This window comes from Protobothrops mucrosquamatus, unplaced genomic scaffold (genome assembly GCF_001527695.2).
Source record: "Protobothrops mucrosquamatus isolate PMUCROS unplaced genomic scaffold, P.Mucros_1.0 scaffold194, whole genome shotgun sequence".
NCBI classification, from domain to species: domain Eukaryota; kingdom Metazoa; phylum Chordata; class Lepidosauria; order Squamata; family Viperidae; genus Protobothrops; species Protobothrops mucrosquamatus.
Genome location: NW_015386550.1, coordinates 254104 through 272233, shown reverse-complemented (window position 1 = coordinate 272233; position 18130 = coordinate 254104). Strand labels below are relative to the sequence as shown.

Below are 18130 nucleotides of genomic sequence, written 5' to 3'. Positions count from 1 at the left end.
TCATTACTTTGTTCAAAGGGCTTAAGATAAACCAGCAAGACAGGGGGAGGGGGAGTAAAAGTAGCAGGAATGTGACATTGCTATTTAAAAAGCTGCCTGGTTTTAATGCTGGTTCCAAGACCAGGTTTGGGTTCACAATCTGGAATCTTTTCTCGGTAATAATGGTATTTTTTAGATACATCCCCTTCCCAAAGGCTGATGTTCTGAGATGTAAATACTTAAATCTTATTCTGATAAACTGTTATTTTGTTGATAGCAGGAAGATAGCAGCTCAGTTGTGAGTCATCGAACAAGGCACAAGTGAGAATTCACATATCACGATAAACTCTGAAAAATAGTTTATAAACTATAATTGCTAAAATTAACTGTTAAAACTAAGCAAACAAGTTTTCTATTCAGATCAAACGTGATAGTAACTGATTTAGCTTATCAGCTGATACTGGATCAAATTTAAAATATAAATAATGGAACTATGCAATCTGGTAGGTTCTTTCTATTTAAGAAAAGGCCACTGATGAGCTTCACTTCAAGTCCCTACCCAGCTTCAAATTAATTTCTTATATATTTTTTCGTTCAAAACATTGAGTGTAGTTGATGTATTATTTCAGTTATTATATATTACAAATTTTACAATGCATGCCTATAATGAAATTGATTCTCTTGAAAGATATCTGCTTAAGCAGAATATTCTAAATAACAACTTTATTTTTATATTAAGTCCTGTAATCCAAACTTGGTTTTTTTTTAATCTTCATATTCTGGTTAACTTCTTGTATACAGAGATTTTGAATGACAACCTGTTTATCTTACACAAAGTATACTATTCCTGTTCTTTAAAAAAAATAACAGATTTAAGAAATCAGAGCAAGCATGTTCATTAGCGATTTTTCTTTTGGAAATTTAATATCGAAATCATTTATTGGCATCTCTGTTGTAGCACATTCTTCAAAGAGATTCTTAGGATGTCAGCTGGTGAAACTATCATTTTGTTCTTGCTAGTTAAACATGCTGTGCAGATTCAGTGAATGATATGCATGAATTACTAGAATATTATCCTAATAATGAACCTCTTTGCAGATCCATTGATACACAAACTGGAAATATTCTAATCCTATAGCTTGGGCTTCTCACCACAGAAAAGTACTATCTGATGTAAGGGATGGCTTAAAAATGGTACTGATGTTTAGTTTCTTGAATTGTATGTAAATATTCTATAATCAGAGACATATCCTAAGCTATTTTTAACAGTTACAGAGTTATCACAGCAGGGTATTCTTGGGTCAATCAGACAGAAAATATGAAAGAAAGAAAAGAAAAGCTGCAGGCCAAAACAGTGCTCATGCTAAGAAAAAGGCAATTCATGTTTAGTTCCAAATCAAGCAAAACAATCAGAAATAGATTTCCTAGAAAAAGATATGTACATTTTTTTTGCAAGATTTAGCCAAGGTTTTTTTTTTTAAAAAAGAAACACATAATATAGGCACTACATTAAAAAATTAAAATTTTGACCTTTAAATCTATGCATTGTACAAGCACAGACACTTTATTTTAACAGCACATCTTTTGGTGATTTATGTTGGTGTGAGTGTTCATGAAGTAAATGAGAAATTCGTATATGTTTTTAAAATGGATATGAAAAAAGCCATTTATGCCTTTCACTGTAAATAAGCCAGAACAGCTTCACACTGCAAAAGGGTCACATATTGAAAGTCAAACGAAGCCTACAAACATACATTAAAAAAGAAAGGACAAGTTATATAGAACATGCTGACAAATTAAAATTCAGTTTCAACCCTGTTCCTTATAAATGTAACCCTGCCAAACATTCGTATATATTACAAGTAGACTCCAGATAGAGATTTGCATCCATTGACAGTAAGGCTTTCAAGATATATGAAGTTTTATAGCATTTGTATTTTAAGGATTTAGGGCAAGTACATGGTTTTTTCTACTAAATAAAAAGTTATTAGTACTTAAAAGGTTCAAAAATATATCAAGTGATTTTTTTACATAAATAAATTATATTGATTTTGGATTTAACAGCTGAAAAAATCCTCTTTGCTTCCATTGGAGGCAAAGCTGAACAAAATGTTAGTCAAACAGAGATAGCAGCACTTCTAAGAAATCTGTCAATAGCCATACAGTATCTGTCCTATACAGCTGTATTGAATAGGGTCTATAATATTATCCAATTGTTCTGCAACAGTGTAACCAAATTGTGTAATTTGTTGATATTGATTCTAACCCAATAGTATAAATTCACTGCAACATGCAGCCTTAATTTTAATTCATGGGTAACAGACTTCTTTGAGATGCTAAATTTAACATGTACACACTTTAAAATCCCAAATGTATAAAAGACAATGAAAAAGCATCATAAATAAATAATGCAAACTGAAATAGTTATGTCAAAAACATTTGGACCATCTGATAAATTAGCAAACGGTAAAAGGGAAAAAAATAAAAAAATACAGTAAATTGTGACAAACCAAGTGTGAAACTGAATACTAGCATACACTCCCAAGCCCCTTTAAATGGTCTGCCATTTAAACATCGCACCACTTTGTTTTTCAAGTCTCAAATCACGAGCTATAAATTAGAACAAGCCCAAGTGAAAGAAAAGTGACACAGGAGTGGGAATAAAGATAACTATATAAAAACTGCTTTTAGGTGCAATTCAACATTGAAAATTGGCATATGTTTTTAAACAGTTTCATTTAAAACACAAAATGTATATGCAGAGATGCTGGGAAATATCATTTAAGAGAGCAAGGGCTCAAGAGGAATGGAAAGAAATAGCAAAAATGTTTTCACAGTCTGATAAAGAAATGAAGGATAAAGCCAAGTTATGAAACTTTGACAATCCCTGTCAAAGGTCAACTCTAATGGAAAAATCCATTCCACAGCTTTTAAAAAAATCAGTTTTCAAAGTTTTCACGAAGACAGAAAAAAATGATAAAACTTAGGTCCAGTTCCCACTTAAGAAAATTTCATTGCTTTCTTCTTCCCTGGGGGAAAAATGCCAAGTGCCTTTGTGAGAAATGAGTAGTACAAAGTTGAAAAAATAATTGGTAGTTACTATAACCCTCTTCATGCCACTGTGTTTTTTTTAATAAAGGTAAATTGTGCATAAATTTCTCAGCAGGAGCTGAAATGGGCTTGGTATCTAAACAAAAAAAGCTGAAATGCACTTTAAACATAAAACAAGATTTTCTTTTAGAAATATAAAAGTTAAGTAATCTTTCCCCTTACAGCAGTTTGTTTCCAAAACTTTGTAGTGTGAACAGGAAGAAATTATATATCTACTATTAATGCCTTAAAAAAAGAAATGAATATATGCATTTCAATCATTAGTTATATACTTCTGTCTATACTACTATTCTAGTAAACATGATAAAATAGGGAAATACTTTAAATCAAAAAATACACATTAGCACTTACTATAGCTGTGCTTTTTACTCCAAAATACAAGATTTGTTTTTTTTTTTAAATTCAGTGTCATTGTAAAAACATCAACCTTTTCCTGTGTTCTTCTATGGTTTTCTCTAAAAGAAGCACTTTCTTTTACCAGTTTTTTTTCTTTTACACAAGCAAGCGGTTTTGGGAATGACCACATACTTACTTATTATTTGGAAGAAGGGAGGGATGACCAGTTTTGGAGATGATCGGATACTTTACTACTGTTTGAAAGAAGGGAGGGGTGAATAGTGGACAAATGAACCAGAATTCTGTTCCTCCCACACTAATGTTAGAACACTGCTTATTTCTATGGCAAGACCTTGCAACTATTAAAATGTCACCATAGTTTTCTTACCAGAATTAGGTAGATAATATTACTTACAGAAACACAGTTTTTATGAAGGTAAAGTGGGGACAAAGAGCAATAACAAATATTTATGGGATGAGAAACAAGCCACAATATATTTTTTTCAGAAAAAAAAACAAAAAAAAATCTAACTGATATCTTTAATTTCTTTTAACTCCTCTTCCTCCTCCTCTGCTGGTACATCACGTTCATGCTCCATTGACACATATGGTATTTGTTCTGTACAGTTTTGCTTGTTAGCATGTTCCTTGTCAGACAGTGAGAGCATTTCTGGGTCCACATTTGCTAATTCCCCTTTAGTTTTCTTTTTTTTTCTTTTCTGACTTTCTAGGTTTGTTGCCTCTGAAAGTCTGGTTTGTTGAAGACCTGGCAAGGCCATACCAATACCAGGAGAAAGAAACATTGAGGGATATATCAGTCCAGATGACATTCCAGGAATAAGAAATGGGTTAAAGGCTACAGGACTACTGGTTGTTATTGCAGGTTCTGACTGATCAGAAAATGAATTAGGACTCAATTTGTCTTCAGAAACAGTTTCTATTTTTGAACCTTGGGTATTTTGTTTGTCTTCAGTTTCATTTTCTGAATGCGTTGTACCACTTTTAGTTGTGCTTGCTAATGAAGTTGGAGCAGTTGAAGTACAAGTAGTAGCTATTGATGGATTAAGAAGTCCTCCAACACCAAACATCTGTGGTACAGCAGCCATCCCTGGTAACATCATTGGCAACATGCTCAGAGTACTTTTAACATCCTCACCAGCAGGTACTGCTGCAAATCCAGCAGGAAAGCCAACCAGTCCAGTCAAAGGAATGCCTTGCATGTTTCTCATACTCTGAAGTCCTACTAAATCCATTCCAGCTATAAGTCCATTCATGAATAATGGTCCCATTCCAGACGAAGCATCTGCTCCTATTCCCGGAGCTTTAAAGAGGTCACTTCTTGGCCTTCTTCCTCTTCGTCGAGGTCCAACGTCTCTGAGTACGGGTTCAGTGAGAATACGATTAAACTTGCTTTCAGGTAAAAAACCCTGAGATATGAAAAACAAAACAAAATTTCCACAAGTTATTGCTATGAAACTCTGAGCTTAACAAGTATCTTACCTGTATTTCCTAAAGGAATACATTCTCAAGTATCATTCTGTGTTACTCAGAATTATGGGCAATGTGGAGACTTTCATAAAGACAAAACTATTTGCACAGAAATATGATCCTGGATTTTGTAGGTAAAGCTATGTATTTATTTAAAAGTTGTCAATGTCCCCTAAAATATAGTAATTTTTAATATATGCAAAATACTTTTGGATTAGGAAAGCAGTCTTTCTAATGCAGGATCCTTTCACACAATGGTCAATGGCATGCATAACTACTCAGAGTTGCCCACTGAGTTAAACAGAATTTATTACTAAGTAAGTGGACTTGGAACTTCAGCCTCAACTATTTTATTGTAGATTATACTCAATAATATTGGAATGCTATTCATTCTCTCTCTTACACACTCATTTCAAGAAGAATCTAAATCTTTTTAAAAATATTGTATTCTTATCCAAAAGTTAGCAAAAAATACTATTGCAGTCATTATAAAACACTGAGATTACTGTGAGGGTACTTTAAGAATGAAATCCTGAATAGAAGGAATTGTATGAATCATAGAACCCTTTCTCAATGAAATCCAAAGAGTTTAGTGAGGAAAAGAAATAATCAAGTTATTACTGCATGCTATTTTGGCTGACTGTTCATACAAATGAAACATCAGTGCAAGAAAGGTAGTTTGACAGGGGGTTTGAGCTATGTGTCTAAATAAAAAGGACTGGCTAAGGCATAATGTGATATATTTGCATTTTGGCTTAACATGTTGTATGAAACCAAGTATTACGATTTGTAAATTTGATTTGTGGGTTAACATAATGTATAAACTCAGTGGTGGCTAATTCAAATGATCAGTGGTTAAAATAAATGTGACTTAAGTCAATCTGTCAACTTGGCCATACAGTTTATCTCATATTTAATTATACCTCAGGGATATAATAAAAATACTATTACAGTTGCATATATTAGAAACTCTTCTACTTGTCCATGAAAATAGAAGGGTAGGGAAAAGAAGCAAAAACAGAAAAATGTTAATTGACTGTACAAACTTATCACTGTGCTGAAAAAAGTGACTCATGACTGGTCTTTGCACTTAATATTGTCAGCATCCCAGTGGTCACATGATCATAATTCAGGCGCTTGGCAACCAGCATGTATTTACAGTGGTTGCAGCATCCTGGGATCACATATTCACCGTTTGCAAGCTTCCAAACTGGCTTCCGACAGGCAGGCAGTGGATTCACTTAATGACCACATTCCATGGTGGATTCACTTAATGACTGCAGCAAAAAAAGGTTTCTTAAATAGGGTGCAATTGCGTGATGAGTCATTTAATGACTGCATTGCTTAGTGGCAGAAGTTCTAATCCCAATTCTGGCCGTAAATCAAGGAATATCGGCAATGGCAGAGATTTTCCCAAATACTTTTACTTACTGAAAGCTTAACTATGTCACACCAGTCTGCTGCAACAGCATATTCCATGTTTGCATCAAGCCACCTTGGTAACTCCTTCAAAGCTGGCGCCATGGCTCCCCCTAACTGCAAAACACAGTAAAAGAATGACCTCTTTTGCATACAACTTCTAAGCCACGCAATTAAGCATTTAACTATTTAGCTCTCCACTTATTTTTCAATTGCTCATTTCTTGTCTTTTTAAAAAGAAAGATTCACTTATTTTATGCTGTTAATACCTATACAAGAAAATAAATATCTACTTTCCCAGCTTACTCTGTACTAATGAATGCCACAATGGGGGGAGACCCTTTAAACAGAAAGAAGAAACATAATTTAGTTGATACAGTATTTTAAGCAAATATCCTTACAGAGGAGGGGCAACTAGAATTTGTTCTTCCTCAGGAAACTTTAGAGAGGCAGAAATAGAAAAATCCTAATCATGTACAGAAGACAATTTAAAACTAAACTGAACTTTTACAAAGATTTTCTAGAGCTGTCTGTTCTTAACTCAGTTGTTCTACAAAGAATTTTCTACCTTTCTTTTACTCGGAAGGAACCTATTGATATAAAATAAATAGAGTAAATATCATGTATTTACTAACCAATATGAACTCAAAAATGTGATGAGAAGATTGCCATGTGGTAGAGACAAATTTCAAGATGACAGAATCTAGCTTATATGTGCTTTTCTAAGATTATAACATGAGAATAGGTAGTATAAATCTCCACCTAATTAATGCTTGTATCTCTATTTCATTCCTGCATTACATTTTGGAGAAAACACTTTAATACTGCCTATTTTCTCAGCTAACAAATTTAATCAGCAAATAACTGTAGCCTGACATATAATACAGCTAACTAAACTTTCCAGTTTTTAAAAATCGATTTGCTGAACTGTCACAGTTCCAACCTCAGGTTATCTTTCCTTAGCAGTTTTTTAATATCAGATTATCTTTCCTTAGCAGTTCCCAACTTCAAAAAGAAAGGAGTCTACAGTTTAAACACCAGGCCAAGATTTTTACAAGAAGTATATATACTTGGAGATGAGGACACTTATACTTAAATAATTCCAATGCTATTCCTTTTGCATATGCAGTTCAAATGCATAAAGCGCAGGACAGGATTTTAATGAAGAAATAAAGGACAAATTTTAGAATTTGCATTTCCTTCTCTAAAAGGAAATGGACTGATGAAGACCCAGATCAAATGTCCAGATTGTGGACTGACTGACTGACTGATTGATTGATTGATTGATTAGAATGGTATGATGTTAAATAAAAGCAGAAAAAGCTGTACTGGCTAAAGCCAAAGACCACATTATTTGTAAGAATGCTTCCACTTACCCTCCGCCCTGTGCCCTTGTGCACCACAGGCACCCGTTCCTCTCCAGTGAGAGAATTTATGTCTAACTTGCTAGGATCTTTACAACGCTGCCTTCTCTGTTTAGGCTTTTCTGAAAAATTCTGAAAGAACAAAAAAAAAGAATAAGTATAGGTGAATCTCAAATAATATTGTCCAGCACTGGAATACAAAACTTGCACTTACTGTGCCAAAGCCAGGGATTTCGAGAGTATAATCAGACTGCTGTCTCAGCCAATCCAGAAGACTCTTGTTTGGAACAATCTTATCTGTCTGGACATTAGTAGCGGGAACTGTCTGTTGACTTGAGGTAGTTATGACTGGCCCATCTGAATTAGAATTACTTGTTATGGTCTGACCTTCATCTTCCTGAACAATATGAGGAGAAACAGAGAAAAAGACATGCTTCAGATATAAATTCTAATACTTTACATTTGCATATATGTAGATTTTACTGCATAAATTACAATTGCTTGTAAGGAAAGAGGGAATTAATTTTTCAAATTTCAGGTTTATCATTATTTTATCTGGGTTAGTGATTGACAACAGAAACTTTCAGAACTTAGCTCTTCTCTGGCTTCAACTTAAGTGCTATTATTTGATCCCACTAAAGCCTCAGCAAATATTAGGATCCCTGACTGTTCTTAGATTTATTCTATTACTTGCTCTTAATGTGATAAGACACATTTCAAAAATATTGAATTGCATTAGTGCATTTAATGGACTTAATATTTAAAGGAAGAAATCTACAGAATAGGAATATGCAGTAGCAGCTGAGAAAGAAAGGAATGTCTGGGGAAGATGGGAATAAGATAGATACAGATCTTTCCTGGCTACACTGGAATCTATCAAGACACTGAGAATGGAAGACATTTCACACGTGAGGAATGGCCAAAAGATTTACTACACTTTAATATTGCTATGTGTTGCTTGTCAATAATTAGGTTAAACTTGATTTGCTTATAATAAAATTTTCTAGTCTTTTAAAAGATTTAATATATCACATTACAATAATACAGTATATGATTGTTTTCTTTATGTTAATTACTAATTACTATCTGACGTATCCTCCTGTTTTAGCTATGTGGGTATTGTGATGATCAGAAAGTATATTAAAAGAGGAGAAAATAATTCACATGGTTCAGGTACAAGACTAAATCCATTAAAACTAAACCTCTAGAACCATTTGCCAGGAAAGCCTGGTAAAAAAATCAGAAGTTCACTTCAGTCAGCAGCAGCTAACAACAGCTTATGGCTGTTATATGTTAGAGAAGATGCCACTAGACATTTTCTGATTTTTTGATAACATACATCTAACATAGCTGTCCTCCTACAGAAAAGCCTGGGAAATTCAAACTTCAAGTAACTAATCAAAAGCAGGCAAATGCTGCCACTTCAGGTGAATTCCTAAAAGAAAGCAGTCCCACTCCATTAGGTTTTGTTCTTTTGCCTTCATTCCAGGAAGAGATGCCTCAGTTAAGTAAAAAATATCCTCCAATCTGCAGAAGGATTGGAGAATTGGAAGGAAATCACCATCTAGAAAAAAATTGAACTAAATGAAAATTAGGCTCGGCTGAAAATAGTGTAACATGGATTAATGTGAGCTGTTTCCCTGTATCTTAATCTTATTTTGCACTGAGAATGTGTCTAGATTCATGTCTGGAGATTAGCTGTGAATTAAAGTCGGATTCATGAGATTTTACTTTCCTCCATTGTCCCAAATTCTCATTTAGATGCTTAACCTTGATCTACACAATCGTATCTTCTGAAATCAGTAGTCTCATTCTGATGGCAAATTTAGCTTACATTTCAGCCAGTCCACTACCCACAGAAAAGGCAAGAAAGCTGGAAGCAAAAGAAATTTTTCCAACTGTATTCCTCCCAAATTTTTACATAGAGTAATTTTCTCTGTAAAGAGAGAGGGGTGACAGTGGCCAAAAGTACTGTCTCCACATCCAGGATTGTGAAAGAGTGCAACAGTAGGGATTATGGGACAGGGGCTTGGGATCACTGATTCAGGAAGCTAGAAGGGTTTAGTTGTTTACCATGATGGATTTTTTAAAACTGTTGCTAGTGAGCTTGTCTTTCTGCCCAGTCTAGGCCTCCAAAGCAGCTTTCAACAATCATAGTCAGAAGGTTTCCACAGGCTGTAACAAGTGCCCACTGGGAGTTAGGTCCATTGTCCAAATAAAAGTGAAAATGACAAATATGGGGATTTGTACTCACGGGCAGCCCTGCCTGGAGGTTTCTCTCCTTCAAAAGTATCAGGTCAATCCCTTCCACATTTTTTCTCCTACCCCGCCGTCTTCTGATAGCAGCATCATCTCTTCGTAAGCTTCCATTGACAATCTGTCCCGTGACAGGATGAATTAGCCCTGCTTGAAGGATTCCAGACAAGTCCATGCCAAGGGAGCCCTGCAGAGCATTCACTGCCCCTATCTTAGGTATATTTGTGCTCATGGAAAATGGAGTGCTGCTTCCTGAAGTTCCATCTGGCACTCTTGAGAGATCTACTGCATCCCGCCAGCCATTTAATACAGCTGAAGTATGGGAGTGGGATGCTACAAGCTGATCAAGACTCCGGTGCTTGGTATCTCTCTCCATTTCAAATTCATATGATTGCCGGTGCTTCGATTCATCTTTGACAAAGGTGGGAGCCAGAAAAGTTTCCTATGGTTAAAACCAGAGCCAGAAAAGTCACTTTTTATGAATAGTGATATACAGAATGTATAGCTACAGAATCTATAGCACCCCTTTACAAAAGGGATGCTCCATGCCCATAACAGTTAGAAAAGTTGACTGCTGCTCCTCCATCATTGCCTCCTTTGCTGAAAATATTAATAACATTGTCTTGAAGAAAGCAACAATCTCTCCTAGAGTGGTAGTGTCACATTCAAATTTAATTTAAATTAAAAGCAGAATTAACATAGTCTTCATCTTATATTTTCCCAGCATATTGAAGGAACTCTCATACAATTTTTTTCTACGAACATCAAAGAGATGCAACTTCCCACTAAAGAATTATATCACTAACTGGATATTTGGACCACTAACAATAATCAATAACTAATGTGAATGAGGTCTCTCTGGGAGTCCACATTAATGGTCTTCATCGTCTGCCACAGAACCTTGATACACCAAATATATCAGTACATAATAAAGTACAATGAAACAGAAAATATGCAATAGTTTTCTCTATAGGAACAGAAGTCTACAATATGATACAAATAACTTTTAATAGAATGAATATCCAAGCTTACCTTTGGGAGCTGTGTAGCTAACACTCCATTGCTAAAACTGGATTCTGAGACTTCTGGTTCGGTATAGCCACTCCTATTGCAAGTACTGCTGACTAAGGCAGGAGTGGACATCATATATGGTATGTCAAAAGACTGACTGGAAGAAGGCCACTTTCCCTTTAAAATTGCATGACAGATGTTGTCAATACGGTTAATGATCACTCGATCCTGCCAAAGAATAGATATTCTTTGTTTAGTTGTATATGTTGGCATAGTCTCATAATGCTTGGGAAAACTAAAGTTAGTGAACAAATTCAACTTAGGACTCCTTTACGAATAGGACGATGAGAGATTGTTTGGGCTATATATTTACTATTCTGTTTATCAAGAATATTATCAGTCCCCAGGCTTGGGAATGCAGACACAAAGTTACAAATACAGTACCTACCATATCAAGAACCTCTGCATTAAATCCCTAAAAGACTGCACGTTAAAAAAATTATGGGATTATTGGTTTAGATCTATGAAGTATGTCAACAAGATAGGTTTCCCCAACATGATACTCCCTGGAACTGCATTTTAGGAAGAGGGAATCAAGCTGGGGAGGCAAATTAAAGAAAAGATGGTAGATACTATGAAGGAAGAATTGCCACAGAATCTTACTGATTAAATGGCCAATGATGAAATGAGATAAACATCTCTGTCTTTTTTAAAATATCTGCTGTAAAAAAGAAATTCGAAAGAGAAATGGCCCAGTCTTTATAAATATGTAAAACAAGGAACTAGTACTACATACATTCCCATAGGAAAAGAGCTGTAAGCTTGACTTTTTGACCCCCTCCAAAGGATGGCTTGCCATTAGAATCACACATACAAAACATTTTTACTTTGCATATTAAAACACAAAAATAGCTATAGAAAGTAACATTCATGTCTATCAAATACAGCATAATGTAAGTAGCATGACAGAAGAATGTTCATTTTACAGAAATTAATCTGAGCTACGTAGAAAACATTGTTAGTTTCTTATTAATTGGAAACTTCCTGTATGAAGTATAAATAAAAAAAGCAATCTGAGAAGCTTCACCCTAGAGAGACAGCCATTTTCTTCCACTCGTGTTAATTATATAGGCAGACAAGTGGGTTGGATGAGTCAGTCTCAATTGCTGATGAAATGATGTTCTACAAAGATTCTACTGTTAGAACAATCTATTCCTACAGTTTCTCAGAAAAGATGTCCTGATCAAGTTACCATATAGTTTTCAACTCTCTGTTTTATATGTGATAATTTGCAGCAAGGCTATTGTATATACAAAGATAGAAAATTACAGAAACACAAATAATGGCCAAATGGATTGTGAAGATGGCTGAGTTTGCAGAAATGGCTAAATTAATTACTTTGATTAAGAGAGGAACTTCAATTACTTTTTATAAAAGACTGGAAGCCCTTTATTGAGTTTTTGCTGAAAAACTGCCGATTTTGGGATTTATTGATTAAATAAATGGGAAGAAAGAACTATAATATCATACCAATAAAATTAACATTAAAATCAGAATTTAATATTTTTTTAATTATAAAAATAATATAAAAATTTCAAAAAATAAAAAAAAATTCCAAGATAGGGAGTTAGCAGTTGTTAATATAACTGGGTACAGTCATCCCCAAATTGGACCACTGCAATGCGCTCTACATGGGGCTACCCTTGAAATGTATCTGGAAACTTCAGCTGGTGCCGAATGTGGCTGTGCGAGCCACACTGGTTGCCCAAAGAAGGGCACATATAACACCTTTGCTGTGCAAACTGCATTGTTCAATTGCAGTTGCTTCTGGGTCCAATATAAGGTTAAGGCCAGGTTATCTATGGGCATGTTAAATTGTAAATTACACTTTATTATTACAATGACTAGATTCATATGTTGCATCAGGTCCAAGCCAAGATAAACCATTTTGTGAATAAATTAATGTCTGAGCTCCACCTTTTAAAATTCTACAAATATAGGTTTGTTTTGCCTTTTCTAATTTTTTGAGACAATATGACCAGAGACTGAGTCCTCTTCTTTTTTGACAAATGAGAGAAGAAAGTAAACTGTGGTTTATTTTAATTAGCAGTGGTGTGTGAACCAAGTTATTGTGGTTTCTGCAGCTTAGAATGATCTATGAATCCAGTCAACAATACAACCCTGAGAGGGCTGAAAACCCATTAAAATAAGTCCTCTTTTCTAATGAGGACACTTTTCCCCCCCTTGATTTATCTTCTTTTGAATATATTCCAAAAGACAAACCTAGCAAACAGTATAATTCCAGATACTGTTGATGTAAAAAAAACATCTTGAGAAGACATGGGACGTTGCTCTCAGTTCTTACTGACCATTGACCTTAATCCTTTATGTACGCATACTGAAACTACAAAGTCACCTTGGGCCACTCCGAGAAAGAGTAGAGTGTCTTCTCCTGTAAAAGTTGAGCTATGGTAGGTGCCCGAACATCATGAAGTTCATCATTCTCTCCAGGAACAGCAAATGCGGAGCTCTTACTTTCATCTTCAGAAAACTTCTCAAAGCCATCTAGAGTAAAAAACAAAATAAAACAGTAGATTAGTTAAAGGTTTGAAACTACTAAATTGATGACTTTCAACAAATGACTGAAATATACTTAGATGTCAATTGCAGTATTCACTGTTTCAGAGCTTCCTTCACTCCTAAAATAGCACTTAGACTTATATACCACTTCATAGTGCTTTACAGCTCTGAGCAGTTTACAGAGTCGGCATATTGCCCCTACCAATCTGGGCCCTCATTTTACTGACCTCAGAAGGATGGAGGGCTGAGTCAAATGGCAGAAAAATGGCTAAATATGGACTAGAACTTGAAATATAAAATAGATTACAGTTCTGAAACATTCCTGAAAAAAATAAAATATTCATCAGATTATTTACTGCTCAAATTTGACAACAGATTTCAGACACTGTAGCTAATAGCTAACTGAAAAACTAAGCATCAAACATTCAAACATCACACAGCAGAAAACATTCTGTAGAGAAAAAAATTCCTCCCAGTCTATGTCAGAGACTGGTAGACAATTATAAGAATCACCTACTTGAGCCTGTTTCTGCCAGAGGGGCAATATGAGATAGAGCCAAAGGCACAACTATTATTATTAAACAACAATATATTAAACTTCTATGCCACCCAATTTTCAACATCTGCAGGTGGCTCACGGCAATCAAAGAAATTACAGTAAAACCAATAAAATGTAAAAGAGAAAGATAAAAAATGGCAAGCACGACAGACTAGATGGAATGAAGTGAGGGGGTCTCATTTTTCTTCATCAATAAGTTGGGTGAAGACCCAGGTCTTCAAGGGGCAGAACTTGTTCCAGAGGACAGGTGCTGCTGTAGAAAAGGTGTGTTTCCTGGGGTCCCAATAGATGACTGTTTAATTGAAGATACCTGGAGTGTGCCAACTTTGCAGAATTAAACCAGTCGGGTAGAAGATATGGACCTTAAAGGAACCAGGCTCTATACCATTTAGGGCTTTGTACTTAACTTACTTTTAATTCAGAAGGAAATGGCATATCTGTTAATTTTTTGTTGGATAAATAATTGCAAAGTCATTTTTCATATTTTTCCCAATTACATTTTTATCTTTGTTTGAATGATGATTAAAATATTGATATGGCTACAAATGTTAAAAAAGGAAAAACTTTATATGGGGTGCGCTTACTTTTTCATGATTGCTTTAATTAATAACCTAAAGAGTTACAAGTCATTAGCACCGTTACATGGTTTTCTCATCCTTTTTTAAAATGGAGTAGAAAACTCCTTCTACTAGTCTCTATTTTTCTGTTTTAGATTATTTTAATTAACAATAAATGGGAAGTTGTCATGCCTCAAACTGTAAGCTGTAGCATCATCTTTATTGATATGAACATTTCTAGCCCAACATATTCCCAAATTGAAAAATTTAAAAAACTGAAATATTTCTTCACAATAATGTACCTTGATTTTGACTGATTCCATCCCTCTTCTCTAGGTCTTGGTGCTCACACTCTTCTTCTCTCTTCATTTCACTCTCATAAAGAGGTTGAGCAATAGGACTATCTCTCTTCTCCTCAGTATCATCTTCCCAGAGGTCTCCTACCATGCAAACTGGGTGTGACTTAAGGAGTTCCACTTGAATTGCTGAAGCCTGGGTTCTTGCAGAGTGGTGGTAGTGGTGGTGACAGGTCTGAATCTCCTGCAAGCCTGGGGTGTGCTCCTCAAGGCTTTCACATTCAGCTTGATCGTCCTCACCCATCCCAGGCTCACTATCACATTTGGATGCTGCCAGCTCACTTGAGACTGATTCAACTAGGACCTTATTCCTTTCCTCCATGAATGCATCCAGAGTGGTGAGAATACATGAATTGTGTTTCTGTTCCTCCTGTGTGCTACATTTGGCTTCTCTGCTATCTTTCACAATGTCAGTTGCTGCTTCCAGATGATCTTCCTCTTCCTCTTCTTCCTCCTCCTCCTCCTCTTCCTCTTCACTATGGCTTTGACTCTGCATTAATTTCTCCTCCAAACTCTTTTCCTGCAATAAGCCCATCAATCTCTTCTCAGGTTGTACTTTGATATCAAAATTATGAAGACTGGGACTATAGACCCCTATGCTCAGAACACTCTCCACACCATCTCTTTCAAATGGAACTGCTTTTGGGCTAATATACTGATTTTCCATATGCTGAAGGACATTACAGGTTTCCTGAGCAAAACTCTCAGAAGGCTTTGTCTCCTTCTCTGAAAGCTCCTGTCCTGTATTTTGACTTTCCAATTGATCACTGCCGAACTGCAAATGATCCAAGTAAGTGGATTCTCGTATGGTCTCAGCATCACAACTAGAGAGATCTTCATCCCCATCTGTTTTGCCCTCTGCCATTTTGGTAGCATTGCTGCTGATGTCTGTGCAGCTAGGGCTGTCACGAGCAAAAGAACTATGTTCACTGTTGCAGGCCTTTTCATCATACATTATGCATGACAAAGAATCAGGTAAAGAACTCTCATCGTAGTTAACAGAAATCATACTTCGGACCTTAGACATGAAATTTTCACAGCTGCCATCCTGAGAGGTGTTTTCTACCTGCAAAAGATCATTCCCTGAGTTCATTAGCTTAGCACAGTTATCTATTTCTGCCTCTGCTAACGCCTGCTTTCTTTCTACTTGATTATACAAAGGCGAGTAATATAGTTTAGAATTTGCTTGGTGGTGACAGCACAAGTGTTCTTCTCCAAGGACCCCTGTCCTTTTGTTCTGAGCATAATTTCTGTAGGCATCCAGAAACGATAACTGTGGATCATTCATTATGTAATAGTCTGTCCGGTTCAGCCCATGCTTAGCCGTACCAATTAGCAGGTCCCGATCATGTTTGCCACATTCCCACCACACAGGGAGGTATAGGCTTGGGCGGCAAAGTTTGAGCCTTTCATGTAACTGTGGACACCTCAACACTTGCTCACGGACCTTCCGTAAGAGTTCAATTCGATACAGCGTCTTTGCAGCACGTTCCTCTGTGATGGGTTCCACATAAATATTGGGATCTGTTGGGCCTACAGAAATAGAATAGAAAGGAACAATAGATAAAACCAAAATATAGGGAGGGAGGGAGGGAGGGAGGGAGGGAGGGAGGGAGAGGGAGAGGGAGAGGGAGAGAGATGCTATAGCAGAATAGTTTTAAATTAAATCAAAGTGAAATAAGTTTTCTGTGTCAGGATATCTAATAATTGATAATGACTCTGGTGTTCAAAGCTAATGCATAAGATGACAGTGAGGGAAAAAATGTTCAGAAAAAGGAAGATAGCTTACAACCTGGGATAGCAGCTATGTGTATATTGGGGCTATTACAGTCACACTAACCGAGACAAAGAGAGGACTACATCTGTTATGCATTATTTTGGAATAGTTTTGCCCTGTGAAATTACTCAAGCCCCTATATATAAATAAAAGCTTTCAGCTAATTGATAGTTATATCACTTTTCTAGGAGCACTATACCTGGAGATCTCCCTTTAATTTTATCTCCACAACAACAGCCCTGTGAAGCAGGTTATACTGAGAAAAAGTGACCACTCCAGAGGTGAGTTTCCTTGACTGAGAGTGGGCCTGAACCTCCTTGGTCATTACAATGCCTTTCAGTGATAAATGTTCTACTTGGATTTCATAGCTTTCAATCTGAAGATGAAACTACATTGGAATCCTTGAAATGGATGGAAAACATCTTTACAGCAAAAAAAGAGAAACACTTTGAAGACTAAAGATACTCAGAAGCCATGATAATTATAAGGGTATAAAGAATGGAAAGGAAAAAATCTTAAGCAGGAAACACTCAACAGCAACCCCTGAATGTTTCTTACTCACCATCATCTTTCCAGTGGGGCAACCGACAGACATTTTTACACATAGCAACAAAGTTATAGAAATATTTTTCTAAACTTTCATCAGTTTTCTTCTCCAAACGCGAAATGGATCGGAATTGAGTCCAATCAAAGACTTTCTTTTCTGGCTCATAAATGACCCCAAATGAGGAAACAGTACGATAGAAATCTGCTTGCTCTCTTCTGGTCCACCTGAAGAATGCATGAGGAATACAAATAAATATATCAAAACTGCATTTTCATCCCAATGATTTAATTATTATTACAGTATTTATTATATTTTTATACCATCACACTCCCAGAAATTCTTCCATGTTTGCAATTTGGAATTAATTTTGATTATGAAAGAACTCTGTGTTGAAAACAGCTCAGTACCAGCAATTATGAGGAACACAACCCTATCACAATCCATAGGGCAGTTTCTCAGTATAATCCCAGGTTTATTAAAACCTAAATACTTTTGACTCATTTCTTTAATTGGATTTTTGCTATCTAGTTCTAAGATTAGTATGGGGATTAGATCGTGTTTAGGTCATATTTATGCAGAAACATTGAAAATTCAAATGGGTTCACAAATATTAAGCATGACTGTAATCCTTGGACTTTCACCTGCCTCCAGAAGTGGTGAATGCTCCAACACTGGAAGTTTTTAAGAAGAGACTGGACAGCCGTTTGTCTGAAATGGTGTAGGGTTCCTGCCTGGGCAGGGGGTTGGACTAGATGATCTCCAAGGTCCCTTCCAACATCATCATCATCAT

At 35.8% G+C, this 18130-nt stretch overlaps 1 protein-coding gene across 1 annotated transcript in view; it reads right to left on the bottom strand.

Annotated features, from left to right (window-relative positions):
- Positions 1–1522: 1522 nt before the first annotated feature.
- CHD6 (chromodomain helicase DNA binding protein 6) overlaps positions 1523–18130 on the bottom strand; it is a 134609-nt gene continuing 118001 nt past the window's right edge. Inside the window, exons 30-37 of the mRNA XM_029283703.1 lie at positions 17356–17564; positions 14963–16549; positions 13381–13529; positions 10986–11192; positions 9952–10395; positions 7912–8094; positions 7710–7829; positions 1523–4853 (exon numbers count right to left, since the gene is read on the bottom strand). Of these exons, the coding sequence (XP_029139536.1) occupies positions 3954–4853; positions 7710–7829; positions 7912–8094; positions 9952–10395; positions 10986–11192; positions 13381–13529; positions 14963–16549; positions 17356–17564 (3799 nt within the window). The 3' untranslated portion in view covers positions 1523–3953. The remainder of the gene's footprint in view (positions 4854–7709; positions 7830–7911; positions 8095–9951; positions 10396–10985; positions 11193–13380; positions 13530–14962; positions 16550–17355; positions 17565–18130) is intronic.